General features: G+C 35.4%; 1 protein-coding gene across 1 annotated transcript in view; it reads left to right on the top strand.

The window, feature by feature from the left end:
- Positions 1 to 16,421, top strand: part of Slc26a7 (solute carrier family 26 member 7) — a 122,881-nt gene that overhangs the window by 55,236 nt on the left and 51,224 nt on the right. The window contains exon 5 of the mRNA XM_048358871.1: positions 1,153 to 1,317. Within this exon, the coding sequence (XP_048214828.1) occupies positions 1,153 to 1,317 (165 nt within the window). The remainder of the gene's footprint in view (positions 1 to 1,152; positions 1,318 to 16,421) is intronic.

Raw genomic sequence — 16,421 nt, 5'->3', positions numbered from 1 at the left:
ATTGAAATGTGATTTCGACATAGAAATTATGTGCTTTGCAATTTATGCCCAGGTTGTATCAGTATTTTACATCTTTCTCAGTGAAGAGAATCTTATTGCTACTCTTGGCTTTCATTTCTTTAACAGTTAATCTCATTTTTTTTCCAGCTAGGATTTTAAGACCTGACCTGAATATTATAATCAACACATGACTTCTGTTTTCTCTTTCCAGTGTGGTTACTGTCCAATGTAATTTAGTGCTGCTTTCAAAACTGTAAAATTTTATATTTTGCATTTATATGACTGCATTTAGATAGTTGTAAGTCAAAGAATTCTTCTGGAACTCTCTCTCTCTCTCTCTCTCTCTCTCTTTCTCTCACTCTCTTTCTCTCTCGGATTAAGGAAGAACACTGGTCATTGGTATACAAAGAGAGTTTTGATTTTTCCTGTCACCATTTTTCCCCAGGGCTGATAGATGATTTTGTCAAGCCATGTAATAGCTTTAGATATACACTGATGCTAAAAACATTAAGAAAATATTTAAGGACAGTGATTTTTATACTGATTTCTGGGTTACTAAAGACATGCCATTTCCTGTCTTTGCTTTCTGTCTTCCCTATATACAGCAAACCCAATGTCTTCTTACTGAATATGAGTATTTGAGCGGCCTGACAGAGCATCTGGTCAACTAGGATGTCTTAATTTTTCAGGACCTATGAAAATTAAAAAAAAATCACTTTCTCTGCTAAGTATTATGAAGTTTTAGTCTGTTGGGTATCACATGGGGAAATCATTATTTTGACTTGAAAATTTGCCAATATGATAATACAATTTGTATTTCCTCACTGAGGTCCACATAATAACTTTTTTGAATATGCTTCATTCCCTTCTTATGTAGGACTAGGAAAAGAAAATAAATTAGCATTCATTAAACTATAGGGTTCATTTTTACTTAAAGCATGAACATAGACCCTAATAAGTCTTGGTACTTAGTAGTATTCTCAAGAAAACCCCAAATATTTAATATATAAAATTACAAAAATAAAAACACTATTAGTATCAACTCTCTGTAACTGTAAAATATAAATAAAAATGTATCCCACATTGAGCCTTCTAGGAACCTTGAGACCTTTCTCCTGAATGTGTCATGTGACTCTTCATTTTTCCTTATAGGTGGCCATGTTTGTCCTACAACTGGGCAGTGCTACATTTCTGGTTACAGAGCCTGTGATCAGTGCGATGACAACTGGAGCTGCCACCCATGTCGTGACTTCACAAGTCAAGTATCTCTTGGGAATAAAAATGCCATATATATCTGGGCCACTTGGATTTTTTTATGTGAGTATTCCAAATGTTTTTGTTCATTATTTTGAGGGTATGTGTTTCACAAAGTGTAATAAGTTAATTATAATACTGTGACTATTCTGTAGGATAGCAATTTGGTTTTAAAGAAAATCCAGACTATTTTTAAATGTGACCTCGGGTGTGAAAGTAATTGAAGGAGTCCTAACTACTAATTTAGGAAATGGTATTTATTATCATGCATAGTTGGATATACAATGTAAAATTTGGGATTAGTAAAATAGCTTGGCCATTTTTGTGAGCCAAAGATGCTGCTCTCTTCTAACAGCAGTCATCCACAGGAATTTGTTCCTTAGTTGAACAATAGTACTGTCAATAGGGGTCAATGTAGAGGCTTGGTTAACTTTGTTGGCTGGAGACCCAAGAGCATACAATCAACTGTTCAAAGCTACCTAAACCTGACAGAGCAACATCTCACCAGTTTTCACATATTGTCTTAACTAAACTGTTATCCTTGGTTTATTTCTGAAGTTGACCTAAAAAAAAAACCCACCATAATAGCTTATCTTGTTACAGTGTCAATGAACTTAATGGTGGGAAAACTTCATTTTACTTGGCTTTATGCACTTCTCTATACTAAAAAAAAAACAACCAATGTTTTACAACAAAAAATTGCTGTCCTTAATCTTCTTGAAGATTATTTACTGATGGTAGCTCAATACTTGGACACCCATGACTTGTGGATCTAATTCTTGTTATTGAGGTATGCTTTCCAGTGCTTCCCTATTATACATAACCCTGTAAGGATCCATTTGTGTATGATGATGTCTATCACTGATTATTTTATTAGGATCAATTCTTAGATACAGAATTACCAGTAAAATAGTAAAATACTTGTGCCAATCTGAACAGTTGTACACATTAATATTTCAGTCTGATCTTTTACCTGTCAACTCTGATTTTTTACCATTTTCAAAATTTGCTAGCTTGATAAGTGGAAAAAGACATCAACTGTGTTAAGTGTGCCTTTCTCTGAGTGTTAAAATAGCTAATAAAGATAGTAATTGGCCACATGCTGTTGGAAGCTGGTTTTCAAATTTTGTGGCTTAGGTAATAGCTGAGTTAATGATTCATTCATTATAAGAAACCTTAAAACCAAAACAAGAAACCTGGAACTGGGCCTGGAAGCAACATAATTCCCATATCCAGCTCAAACAAAAGCAGACAAAAGTAGCTGCGGGCTGTCAGATGACTGACTGAGAGTTAATACTTTCAGGATGCCTGTTCTCTAGGGCAGAACAACACCAGTGAAGGTTCTATTGTGGTCTCCCGCCTGGGAAACCTACAGGTTATAATTTGGCCTTCTTTAGAAATGTTTGCGTACATAGACAATCATCTTTCTTTTCTAAGCTATTGTAAAGAAGAAAGGTAGCCTCAATTAAGATTGGTCTTTAAGATTGTTTCTCTGCTTACCCTGGGCTTAAATACTACATTAATGTGTTTACTTGTGTGAATTTCTCCCCTGTCCCATTTTATTTTCTTAGGAGGTAGACTGCAAGACTTTATCCAAGATAAAGCTTATAGGACTGCATTTAGACAATTGTAAATCAAAGGATTCTTCTGAAACTCTTTCTCTGATTAAGGAAGAATGCTGGTCACTGGTATTTTTGATGTTTTTTTTTTTGTAAGATCTGAAAGAGAATCATATCTAGGATTACATTGAGGCTTCTTGCTATAAATTTACATTGCTTATTTTAAGTTGCTATGCTTTGTGCTGATGGAAAATGCAAAGAAGCTGTTCTTGTTTTGCAGTGTCGCAGATCCCTTCTCTGTTATGTTGTGAGTTAGGGATGGGCTAATGTGTCAGTAAGTGCTGATATTGTGATGCCAACAGTTTTGATTATCTGGGAGTTAGACTAAGAAATAAATATTGGCTGGAGTTGTGGCTCCACTTGCCTAGCAAGAACAAGATCTTGAGTTTAGTCCCTAATACTGACCCCCAAATGTTTCTTCTCCTTTGTACAATTAATTTATGCTGATGTTTCAATGGAATAAATAATATCTCAAATTTGATGGGATATTTGGAAAGGGAGCTTGAGAGAATTTTATTAGGAGACTGTAAATCTGAGCTTGCCTGAGATTATTTAGGTGGTACCTGAAGGATCATGGAAGTATGTGGCAGAAGATATCATAGGGGACTTGCATCAGGTCAGACTTGAAGGAAAAAGTATGAACGTATTTAGAATTTTCACTTTTAACTCGAGTTCCTGCTTCTGAGTTCTTGCTACTTTTTTTTCCTTTCTGAAAGCTACTTGGGTTGATAAACAATTTTTTTATTTATTAAACAATTCAGGTTTGAACCAAGCCAATTTTTCATTTATTAGACAATTCAGGTTTGAGCCAAACCAAAATATCCATCAATTAATTCTGGAAGTAGTGACTTTTACTGTTAGCTTTGAGAGAAAATGCTGTCTCTGTTCATTCTGATTGAAGTTGGGGCTTGTGGCTGGGACTGCTACCTTGTGATATTGTGATGGCTTTGACTAGCATTTTCTTCCAAGAGTATATCTGGTTAATAATTGTGGGTTTCAGCCAGGTGCCAGTGGCTCATGCTTGTAATCCTACCTACTCTGGAGGCTGAATGAGATCTGAGGATCGAGTTTCAAAGGCCATGATACCCTCATCTGCAATTAAGCACCCCAGACAAGCCAGAAGTAGAGCTGTAACTCAAGTGGTAGAGCACTAGCCTTGAGCAAAAAAAGCTCAGAGACAGCACCCAGGCCCAGAGTTCAAGCTTCAGGACCAGCACATACACTCAGATATAATATTGTATTCCCCATCCATTTGGTTGGTCAAGGCTGACATGTACTGCCTCAGTGGGACATTTTGAAAGAGAAAATTGAATCAGAGATAACAAGTGGCCTAGTTTCTATTCCCTTAGATATTAAATATTTTAGAGCTAGCACAGATCTCCAGCATCCTTGAAGGACAGATAGGACATGCTATCTTCCCCCTTTCTATAGTGAATGGGCCCTGAAGGGCCATGTGTGAATATGTTGATCTTCAGTCTTTGCTAAAACTTTTAATAGGTGGGATCTAGAGAGTTCTGGTGATTGAGATTTTATCCTCAAATGCAGCTGTGGCTCTGTCTTGCCTCCCTGGCTGTTAGGTGAGCAGCTTTGCTCTGGGCATTATCTTTCAAACAGGCCCATCCAAAAGCAAGGAAGACAACTGAACATAGATGGGAAGTTCTAAAACTGAGCTAAAATGATAACTTGCTTATCCCAGTTAATCAATAGAACAAGGAGTTTGCAAGTTATGCAAGCACATACCATGATTTTTGTCTAAGCTACTTGGTTAAATTAGACTACATTTTCTCTTCTAGATGAAGTCATTAACAAGCTTCCTTCAGTGAAGGGTTCTTCCAGATATGCTAAACCATACTAAGCTTTTCCCCTGCCACTGAGTGTCCACTCAGGATTTTAAGGGTTGACATTTATTTAAAACGCTTCTGGAAGAGAAAAAAATGGAATTTTACTCCTTCTTAAGGAAGTGAAAAAACATGGAAAATATTATATCTAATGAAGTAAACTAAAATCAGAGAAACAAAGGTTGCATCGTTTCCCTCATTTGTGGTAGATAGAATGTACCTATACATCTATAAGTAATCATGTTGTTACAAATGAATTAAATGAGGTAGAGTAGACTCTATGGAGATCTTAAACAGTATAAACTTCTAGAAAGACTAGGTAAAAATTCCCAACAGAATCAGCACCAGGAAATGGGTACAAGCAAGGGGGGTGGCAGGTGGAACCAAGGGAAGAGGAGTAGATGACTGAGGGGAAGAATGGGGGAGAATGAAGTCAAGAATTCCTTTTGTATACCACAAAATTAAGAAAAGTAAGGGAAGGGGTGGATGGAAGGGAGGTGTGAATATTGAAAGGGGTGACACTGATCATGATTCATAAACTGCTTTGTTAAATGGCATTTCCTATCTACTAGATAGATAGACAGACAGACAGACATAACAACAATATGCAAGAATCCAGGGCTTTGAACATACCAGGCAAGGAGACTACTATTGAAATGCATCCATCGCCTAAAAACAACTTGGGAAATAACTGTCATATGACTGTGTCTAAAAGGATATAATCAGGCTGTACTTTTCTTATGTAGCCTCTCTCACTACCTTTGCATGCTTCTAATGAATTTATCTTTCTTTGACAATTATGACTATTTCTTAGTGACTGGATAAGAGTTTATATACAGTCCTCTTTAGGTATCAGTTAGGTAAAAACATTTTTTTTCCTTCAGTTTTTCCTTTCTTCATTTTACCTCTGATGATCTGATTAGTGTCCATACAACCAGATATCAATTGACCAGCTAATTTTTTCCACAGAAAATGGCAATAGGCCTGAGTTCAAGCCTGGAAATAAAATAAAATGAAATGATATTCTCCACCCTCTCAATAAAAAGAGAAAATAAAATGGCAACAGGGATAAGAACATTAAAATCAGAGTAGCCCAGACTCAGACAATATCTGCGGTCATGACCTGAGCTAATAACCTGAGTGTCTTTGTTTTCCGATTGCCTACATTGTAAATTGGTGAGAATGACACCGGATGGGGTTAGTTCTCAAAATGAAGTGCTTGGAACCTGGGTGTTCATTAAATGGAAGCCATTATCTTTCTCAATAGTAATGAATAGTTAGAACAAATTTTGAAAAGTGGCTGTTTAAGTGATAAATACTAATGCTTCTTTCTTCTATAGAGGAAAATAAAATGAAGCAATAAAGTTATATGTCCCTTTTGCAACTTAAAAATCAAAGCAGCCTGAGCCTTTATAAAACTTAACTATTATTATTTCTTCTCTTACTGAGGGTATTCATTCTACCTGAGGAGATGGTATGTTCTCTTGTTTATGTACAAATATTCATATCCAATTGTTTCCAAATCCTTTCTGGTGATGTAAACCCATTTAATAATTTATAAACAATGCTGTCATATATTTTAAAATATGCAGAAACCATCACGTTATAAGGGTAACTATGTCTTGGAATCCTGGTTCAAGGATTAAATTGTTCTCTTCTTGTTAGCCTTTCGATGCAGTATCTAACTGATAAATTGGTTCTCTGTCTAGATAAAGAGAGAAAAGGTCTAATCCTTTAGAGTAATATCTATTTTTTAAATTAAAAGATGCTAAAGTATCTTTTTGCTAGAAAGAATTTTTCCCCCAAAAGTACAGTAAAAATTACAAAAATTCCTAGCTCATGGTAGCACATGTGGATTCCTTTGAGATGGCGCCAGTGTCTCAGCCTGTAGCAGCCTCTGATAAATTTGGCAAACTAGCTTTGTTGGCAAGGCTTTATGTGAGCACTGTTTTAAATAATTACGCACAGCACTGTGTGTTAAAACTAAGAGCAGAAGGCAAGCTTGGTAGCATATTCTTGGAAATTTTATTTCCTTCCTTAAAAATGAGAAGTTTCAGAACTGGAAGGCAATTTGAATTCTCCCCACACCTCCAAGGTACAAGTAAATCTTTTTTTTTTCTAGTTTGCTTTGCAAAGACTACAATGTAGGAACCAAGAATATTAACAAACTGGAATCAAAACATCAGAAGGAAATCAGAGCCAATGAAACCCTTGCTTTTATAGAGAATGAGATCACAATTAAATGGACAAATGAAGTTTATATGTGGAGAACCAATCTATCTTAAAGACATAGGCAAGAATATTCATGGGTTGTTTATGAAAGTCCACATTTTCCTGGCAGAAACCTCCTATAGCATTTCTATTGTGAGTGGCAGAGATGTTCAATGTGCCCTAAGAGAAATAAGAGAGGAAGTTGAATGAATGCTCATGTGCAGCGTGATTCAGTTAGTGATGTAGAGGCAAGAAAATGTGGCAGGTTCAGGTGTCTTTCTCTGTGTCTCTCTGCCTTTCTCTATCTCCCTATGAGAGTACTCACACTCTGTTAGAGTGTGGCCCTCTCCTTCCGTTCGTCTGTATATCTGCATGCTTGTGTGTTTACCTGCTTCTTGCTTACTGAACACAACTGTACCACATTTACTCACAAAAAAAGAAAAAGAAAACGTGGCAGGTTCAATTTGGAGACAGAACAATTATTAGAAATCTATAACAAAGCTTACTTTCAAATTTGAAATCAAAGACCAAATAATTTTGCAGCTCAAACATGTTGGGCTAAACTCTTTCCATCCCTCACAATTTGCTGGGGAAAAATGCATTACCACAAAATCCAGGGCTTAAGTAATTTGAATTAAACTTATTTCTAAACAAGGGATGGCTGGGTGCCATCTGGGCCTTGGCATGCTTTGTGGTATGTTTGGTCCAAGTGAGTTTGGGTACTCATGTTGTCTTTAGCTATTTCACATACCATGCTTCCCCTTGACTGCATTCTGGTCTGAGACTTAATTTATACCTTGAAGCAATAGCAAATGGATTTATTCCCAGTGTGAGATAAAGTTATCAATCAACAATTTGGAGATAATGATGTAAAAATATATGGAATGTTGGGTTTCCCCCTTCTTTTTATTTGTACTAATGAAAATATATCCTGGGGATGGTATTCAACTTAGTATTGGTCATTCCCTTCTTTCTATTAGAGTTTATTTATTTAGGGAGGGGAGAGATTCTGAGAGCATGGCCTTATCAGTGCCTAACCTAAAATAGTTATTAACATAGTAGCAGGTAGACAAAGTTTATTAGAGACATAAAAATCTTGTGAAGTGGAGAACTTGGAAAGCATCAAGCTTTGAGTGATCAGAGATCTATGTAGGCATTCATGAGCACGAATCAAGATCTTCCATGAATTGGGATTCAAATTAAAACAAATTGAAAACCAGTTGGCACGGGAGAGGGAATGACTGGGCAATTGAGGCTCATGTTTTAAGGATCAAAGGTGACAAAAGTTACCTTAATTATTCAACACGATGATCTGGAGAGATTTTATTACTATACATGGATAGAAAAGACTGAGACACATTCTTTTTATTTTTAAAATTTTTATTGTCAAGGTGATATGCAGAGGGGTTATAGTTACATACGTAAGGTAGTGAGTACATTTCTTGTCAATCTTGTTTCCTCCTTCCTCATTTTTTCCCCACCTCCCCTCTTCCTCAATTCCTCACCCCCCTCCCTCCCCAGTTGTTCAGTTGGTTTACAGAATACTGTCTTGTAAGTATTGCTGTTGTTTTGGTACTCATTTTACCCGTTGTCTCACCATTTTGATGTTCCCCTTCCCTTCCATGATTCAGACAAACATATATACAATACCCAAGGTACCAAAATCAAATACAGTGGCAACAGGGGCTAAACCATAGGGAAGATAAACAAAAGAAAAAAGAAATAAAGAGCCACTAGAATAGGTATATCCAACCAATATTTACTAACACATGCATTGAGGATACAATGAAAAATAATATCTTTACTTTCACAAGCTTTTATTGAAGTATTGAGGAGAGATAAAAATTAAGTTGAGCAAGCTACTCTCTTATAGCATCAATGAGGGAAACAGGCAATGTGATTGAAGAAGGCAATGTGATAGGATGAAGTGGGTAGTATTGCTAATATAAAGGAGTCAGACATACCTGTTCTGAGAACATGATGTCTGAATGCAGCCCTGAAATGTGCGTGTGAGAGAGAGAAGGGGTGGGGGAAGGCTTTGCCCTTTGCACTGGAATAATTTGGATTAAGTAATTTGCAGGAAAACAGATGGAATTGGAGATCATCAAGATGAGCAAGCCCACAAAACCAAATATCATTTTGCTCATTTGTGGAAGCTTGAAGTAAAATGATGATAATACCACTAAGAATAATAAGGCTTGAGTGAAAAAGGGTGTCTGTTGGAAGTGGGCGCTCGACTTGAGTGGAAAAAGGAAAGGAAACTGAGGGGTGACAAAGATCAAAATATGTTACACAAAAGCATGAACCCCATATATTATGATACATATTCTATTATGACATATATTCTATTATGGATATATTAATATATATGCAACTGCATGGGTTATGTAATGACTTTTGTCAAATGAAAGATGTCATAGTAGTTATGAAAAATAAAATAGTTTATTCAATGGTATTACCTTTCTTTTATTTTAAAAGATACTCTTCTTGAGATGTAGAAAGCTCCACTTGTTTTCATAATTATATTGTATACAGATTATGGCAGAAGCATTTTCAAACCAAAGTTTGCACATGTGGTAGCAGGCAAATGTGGATATTATCTTCTACTTATTTATGTTTCTGGAAGTGGTCATGACTTTGTGGTTGGTGACTAACTCAAAGTCATATACTAAAAATTAAGATGCATAGAGTGCATGTTAGTAGTTTGTATGTCTTATTTAGTGTGCTGACATTTATTAAAGCTTTTAGATTTTTCATCACTTTGTAGCTTTCCTAGTAAGATTCAAACACATATGACAGCTTTACTAAGGAAGTAGTGCCTATGGGGCATAGGTAGTGGTGCTCACTTCTGCAATCTAAGCTACTTAGGAGGCTGAGATCAAAGGACCATGGTTGGAGGCCATACAGGCAGCACAGGAAAAACTGATAGGATTTTTATCTCCAGTTAACTAAAACAAAGCTAGAATTGGGGTGTGACACAAGTGATAGAGCACCAGCAGTGTGTGAAAAACGTTGAAGCCCTAAGTTCATGCCCCAGTATCATCATGAAAAACAAAACAATATAAAACAAACCACCAAAAACAGTACTAAAGATTTTCTAGATATTCCTTCAGCATAAAAATAGTCAACATTAAGAGACAAAGGATAAAAAGACAAGCCATTGCAATAGCAATATATACAAAACCAATTGGTGTAAACCAACCATGCAATTCATGGGGGGGAGGGAACTGGAGAGGGCAGAGTTGGGGAAAAAATGAGGGAGGAGGTAACAAGTTGGATAAGAAATGTACTTGCCTTACATATGAAACTGTTACCCCTCTGTACTTCCTTTGACAATAAAGAAGAGAAAAAAAAATCATCAGCCATTCTTTGTAGTCTGCTTATAGGTAGCTAATAATTACTATTGAAGAATTGTTATTAATTATATCATTCTACTTTAAAAATTAAGGCCATTTTTTCCTTATAAGAAATAATTTTAACATTTTATTGTAGTAACCAGAATGCAGGGTAAAGATGTAATTTTAACAATGGCATTTTCTAGTAATTAAGTATTGAGTAAAAGTTCATTAAGTTTCTAAAGATTATTAATCTTTTCTAAGTTTGTAATATATCTTTTTGTGTCATGAAGTTTATCAAAGTGAGATACTTTAGGATTTTCTTTCTGCACAAGCTTTTCTAAATACAAGGCCTTACTTAAAACTGATTAATAGTTGTGCAATGAAGCACAACTGAGTGGTATGACTTTAGAGACTTTGTTTTTGTTTGTTTATGGAAGTATTTGGGTTTAAACTCAGGGACTTGTGCTTGCTAAGCATGCATTCTACTGCTTTATCCACAAACACACAGCCCCTTTTAAGCTGGTTGTTTTCAAAATAGAATTTCACTCTTTGCCTGGACCAATTTAGATGTCAGTCTTCCTATTTGATTTCCTTCAGTAGCTAGAATGGGAGACATATGTCACCATGTCAAATTTTCTGCTAAGATGGGATCTCATCAACTTTTTTCCCACCAGGTATGGTCATCTACCATAATCTACCAGATGTCTACTTCCTAAGTAGCTAAGATTATAGGCATGAGCCACCACTGTCTGGTTGGTATTTAGTATATCTTAACTAAATACTGTCAGGTTTTCTAGCCTGAAACTTTTGCTTCACTCTTACAAGATTTAGGTTATGAAACAACCAATTATTTAGAATAGATGGAGTATATTAAAATAGATTACTCAAAACTGCTGCCATCATACCTTTCATATTTAGTTCAAACAGCAAGAAACATGTCTAATGAATATCTCATAACTATGAAGTCAGCTACAAAAGCCAATATAGCCCAAGTATTAATAGTGAGAAGAATCTCAGTCTTTCCTCTGCAGAATGTAACTTCCTCCATTTGGAGATTTATGGTAACAGTTAACATTTTAGCACAGAGTACTCATTCAAATGCCAGTATTGACTGAGTGCCCATTTTCTTCCAGATAGCATTCTAAAAGCTACAAATCCAAAATAAACAAATCATATAAAAACATACCATATAAACATTGTATTTGTAATGTATAAGTATGTGGAAATGTTTACTAAATACTTCAAAAAAACTCATCTTTAAAGAAAATTATAAGAAGTTACATAGATACAGTGGATAGATGTTTTTCATTCTTGTTTAGAAAGACATTTTCTGATTTGTGTCTTTATGATAAATGGTCCATTTAAAGAACTAGTGTTATAGCCTCAAACTGTGCTAGACATCTCTTTTATTAAGTAGATCCGTCAGGTTTTGATGAAGTAGGCTTATTTATTTGTGTTGATATGAATATCACCTTTCTTCTCTGTAATCTAGAAGTAAATAATGATCCTCAGAAGGATTCTGCTGCATAAGGACATACTCAAGCAGCTGGATTTGTAATAGAAATGAGTTTAATATATTTTTAGAATGCCTAGAACTCTATTAACTGAGAGAAAGAGAGAGAGAGAGAGAGAGAGAGAGAGAGAGAGAGAGAGAGTCCTTGCATATTGATCTGTCTCTATCTTCATGTGCTTTCCATGCCCAAGAGCTTGTTTAGCTCATGGTCTCTCTATAGGCCCACATGATAGTCATTAGAGTGACACTCCTCACTAGCCTGCCTTTCTATTGTGTTCTTCATGCTGGTTGTAATGAGGCCCCCACCCCCATGTCTGGAGCATCTTGTAAGACATGCTCTGTTTGATGAGCTATAGTTTAATCCAAACAGACAATAAAGGCCCTGGGGGATTTCTCATTCCTTTCATTTCTGGGGTGGTCATTTTTATTACTGTAAACACATGTCTGCAAAATGTGTATTACAGAAAATCTGCTATGGCTTGAGGGCTTTACATACTTCCTCTCTTTCTTAGGCAGACATTGTCATGGTACACTTTTAGTACTATGAAAAGGAAAATATAAAGAATAATCTTCTTAGTATTTAAAAAATATTTGGATGTGTGGCTTTTTCTTGACAAATGATCTCAATATTCTGGGTGATCCTCCCATAATGCCAAACCATTGGAGAGCTAGGCGTTTTGACAACATTGTCTTGATATCCCCTTAAAGTTCATCTTAAATGAGGAAGATTTTGGATTTTTCCTCCTAGATTCTGAGTAATAGGCAAATATTAGAATTAACTCTGTCCTATTGCTTGCAGTAATGGCATGGAAAATTATCTATAATGTAGAGTAGCATAGAAAAAAATCTCTGCACTTCACATAATTATATCAGTGAATTATCTAATTTTCTTTCTAAGTAGTATGCAATAAAATGTGATTCTGTAGGAGAAAAAGAAATAGAACTACCTGATCCCTATTTTACTTCCCAATGCATCTGACTACACAACTGATGATTTGTTAGTTTTGCGTTGTCTATGTAAGTGGGAATTGGATAATCTATCATTACCACAGTCCCTGTCATCTAGGAAGACTCCTCTTTCAATACACTAATTTGCTTTTTTTGAAATGGTTATGAAGTTAATGATTATTGTTGATGCATAGAATTTAGGCAGGTGCATTCCAAATCACTGGATCAGATGGACTGAGTCTTTTGATTAGGAAACCTACTCAATAGAATTTTAAAAGAAACATGTGACTATGTATGTGTAAGTTCTTTTGGCCCAAAACTTATGTGATATTGTGACTCAATAGTTTTGGTATGGTTAAATTAAATGAAAAATTAATTATAAAGGGCAAGGAACACTGACAAATTGGGCTACTAGAAGAGTAAAAATCTTGTAATAAGAATAAAGTCTAAAATGGAAACAAGTTTTTCTCATCTGAAATGAGACTTGAGGAATACTCTGTGGACAAGTAGACAGAAAATTATACCAACCATTTTACATGTGTTCAGGAGAAGAAAGAGGTAAACATCACATGGAAGATAAGCATTTTGACTCATATAAAAGCTGAAAAAAGGGTTGGGGATATGGCCTAGTGGCAAGAGTGCTTGCCTAGTGTACATGAGGCTCTGGGTTCAATTCCCCAGCACTACATATATGGAAAATGGCCAGAAGTGGCGCTGTGGCTCAAGTGGCCCAGTGCTAGCCTTGAGCAAAAAGAAGCCAGGGAGAGTGCTCAGGCCCTGAGTTTAAGCCCCAGGACTGGCCAAAAAAAAAAAAAAAAAAAAAAAAAGCTAAAAAAATTCATACAAGTGTTGAATCTTTCTAAGACTAAGGAAGACACATATAGACACATTTTATACAGAACTATCAGTATTGCAGCTATAGCTACAGATATTTAAAGCTTGAATTATATACTTGATAAAATACATTTTTAGTTTGCTAGGACTACTATGAAAAAGGTCACAGGTTTGGTGGCTCAAACAATAAAAGAGCATCTCTTATAGACTCAGAAACCAGAAGTGCACAAGTATGGTGTTGAAGTCTTGAAATCACTTGAAGGCTTGAAATTGTTTTCTTTGTTGTGTGTTGTATTTTCACATGACATTTTTTTTCTTGTGCAAGTGCATATCTGTGCTCTTTTCTTTTTACAAATCTTGCTGAATTGAGGCTTATCTATGTCACCTCATTTTTTGCCTTAATTACCTCTTTAAAGGTTTTCTCTCAAACACAATTGCATTCTGAGACAGTGATTCAACATAGAAATTCAACATATGAATTTAGTAAGAAACACATTTCAGCCTATAATAGTATCCCTCACACATATTTAATCACAAACTGCCTTTTCCACATTAAGAACTTTCTATGATAATAAGTTTGCTCTAAAATAATGTGTTTAATGGATGTAAGCCATTACATGATTACATATATATATTTATTACCAGTTATATACACTGAATTTTTATTTTCTATTATTCATATTTGCATCTAAACTTTAAAGCAAATAATTCAAATCATTACATGTAAATATCCAACTGAGTAAGTTGAAACACTTCTATTTTGCTTTCCTCTTCAAGTGGTATCCATGAACAACTAATACCATTTACCAATGAGATCTTTTAAACAATGCTTCAATGAGTATTTTTGTAATTCTTTTCCCATGAGCTGAGTTATTTTCATAGTTTAATCTTCTTGAGATGGAACTACTAAGATAAACAAGAAACTATTTCAACATGTTTTCATATGATTTATCTGATGACCAAAAAATTGGAACATTTCCTTAATTAATAGTATGTTGTGTTCTTTGTTCATATTCTTCCTTCCTGTTTCTTTGTTAATTGTCTTCTCATTCTAATGTCTACATTTTCTATGAATTCCATTTTTATGTTTAATCCTTTTTCTATAACTTATTTAATTTAAAGTTGGTTGAAATAGTGTATATGGAATAATCTGTTTTTATTGAAGCTGTTATGTGTTTTGAGGCTCTCATTTGTTTTCTTTTTTCATATATATATATCTGTATAATTGTGTGTGGTGGTGGGATTTGAATTGTAGTGGCATGAGCTTTTTAGGCATATTCTTACCATTCATCAAGTCTTTGTATTTATATTTTTATAGCATTTATTCTTGTGTGTTAACTATTAGATAAGAAGTTTCTAACACTGTATTGATTTTCCTTACAAAATTCATGTTTTATCTCTTTATGCCAAGTATTCATGGAGAGGCAGGATTGGATTGAAGTTCATTCTTTTCCCTTTGTTATTCAACTTAGACTTTCTTTTTTTGCTCAAGGCTAGCACTCTGCCACTTGAGCCACATCGCCACTTCTGGCCATTTTCTGTATATGTGGTGCTGGGGAATTGAACCCAGGGCCTCATGAATACCAGGCAGGCACTCTAGCCACTAGGCCATATCCCCAGCCCTCAACTTAGACTTTCTTAAAATCTTGTCCTTTCGCTTTTATGCTGGATACTCCGCTTTTATGTTAGATACTTTTGTAATTATTCACAAGATTTTAAGTGGTGGAGCAAAATATTATTGGCATTTATTTGAGAAAATATGTTTTCAGTTTTATAAATGGCTTTAATTTTATTCTTTTCTTTAGCATTACTTGTATAAGTTGATTCCACTTTTCTGTTAGAGGAGACTATTCCAAGTTACTAAAGATAAAATATCTGATGTTAATATCTTGTACAATCTTTATAGTTGTAAGCAAATTCTTTACTGTTAACATAATTATAGCCCTGCTTGATTTTTAAAGCCAGTTCACTCTGTTGGTTTCTTTTTAAAAATACATTTTATTATTTTTGAGTAATTGTAGAAAGGAGTTGCCAGTCAAAAATTTAGTTTACGAATATAGTGCATCTTGATCAATTTCACCACTTTCACGGGTGAAATAGGCTATTACCTGTGTTTTTTAAGTGTAATCTTTAAGCAAAACATTTCCCCAGATTTATTGCTCCACTTCCTTCCCACCTATAGTCTGGGCCAATTCCTGCTCCTCTTGTTTCGAAAGGACTTTTCTTTTTTTTTTTTTTTTTTGCTCAAGGCTAGCACTCTGCCACTTGAGCCACAGTGCCACTTCTGGCCGTTTTCTATATATGTGGTGGGAATCGATCCCAGGGCTTCATGTATGCGAGGCAAGCACTCTTGCCACTAGGCCATATTCCCAGCACCTTGGAAAGGGCTCTTCCAGCCAATCAGCTTCAAGTTTCCTCCCATTGCTGTAGTGTTGTGCTTCACTAATGTATTACTTTAATTAGCAGTCCCTACTCTCACTGCGAGGTCTGTACGAAGGCTGCATCTAATTTGTTTCCCATCATAGATGTAGCACTGCATAATAGTTGGCATAAACATGTGATGATAAACAAACCAATGCTGAGTGACTGAGAGCAGGGTAATACTTTACAGCCAGCCAAAATCTGATATCAATTAGATACCAGCTCTTAACTCCATTGGGTAGTAGGGGCTTATATATACATTTAGGTCTAGTACCTGAAGAGTGCTGGGGCCCAAAGATGGAAAGCTTATGGACTGCTTGCTCTTAATGATGGGATCGGTGTGTAATCTGTGAGAAGTAGAATCTCTGCCCCTATAAGAGCCAGGAAACTAGCTAGAGGAATCATTCCTTTAGTAGTTTCTATGTAGAAAGACACAAACTCTGTG

The sequence above is a fragment of the Perognathus longimembris genome, chromosome 12 (genome assembly GCF_023159225.1).
Source record: "Perognathus longimembris pacificus isolate PPM17 chromosome 12, ASM2315922v1, whole genome shotgun sequence".
Taxonomy (NCBI): domain Eukaryota; kingdom Metazoa; phylum Chordata; class Mammalia; order Rodentia; family Heteromyidae; genus Perognathus; species Perognathus longimembris.
The sequence above is the reverse complement of the archived record's forward strand: the minus strand, read 5'-3'. Positions and strand labels throughout refer to the sequence as shown.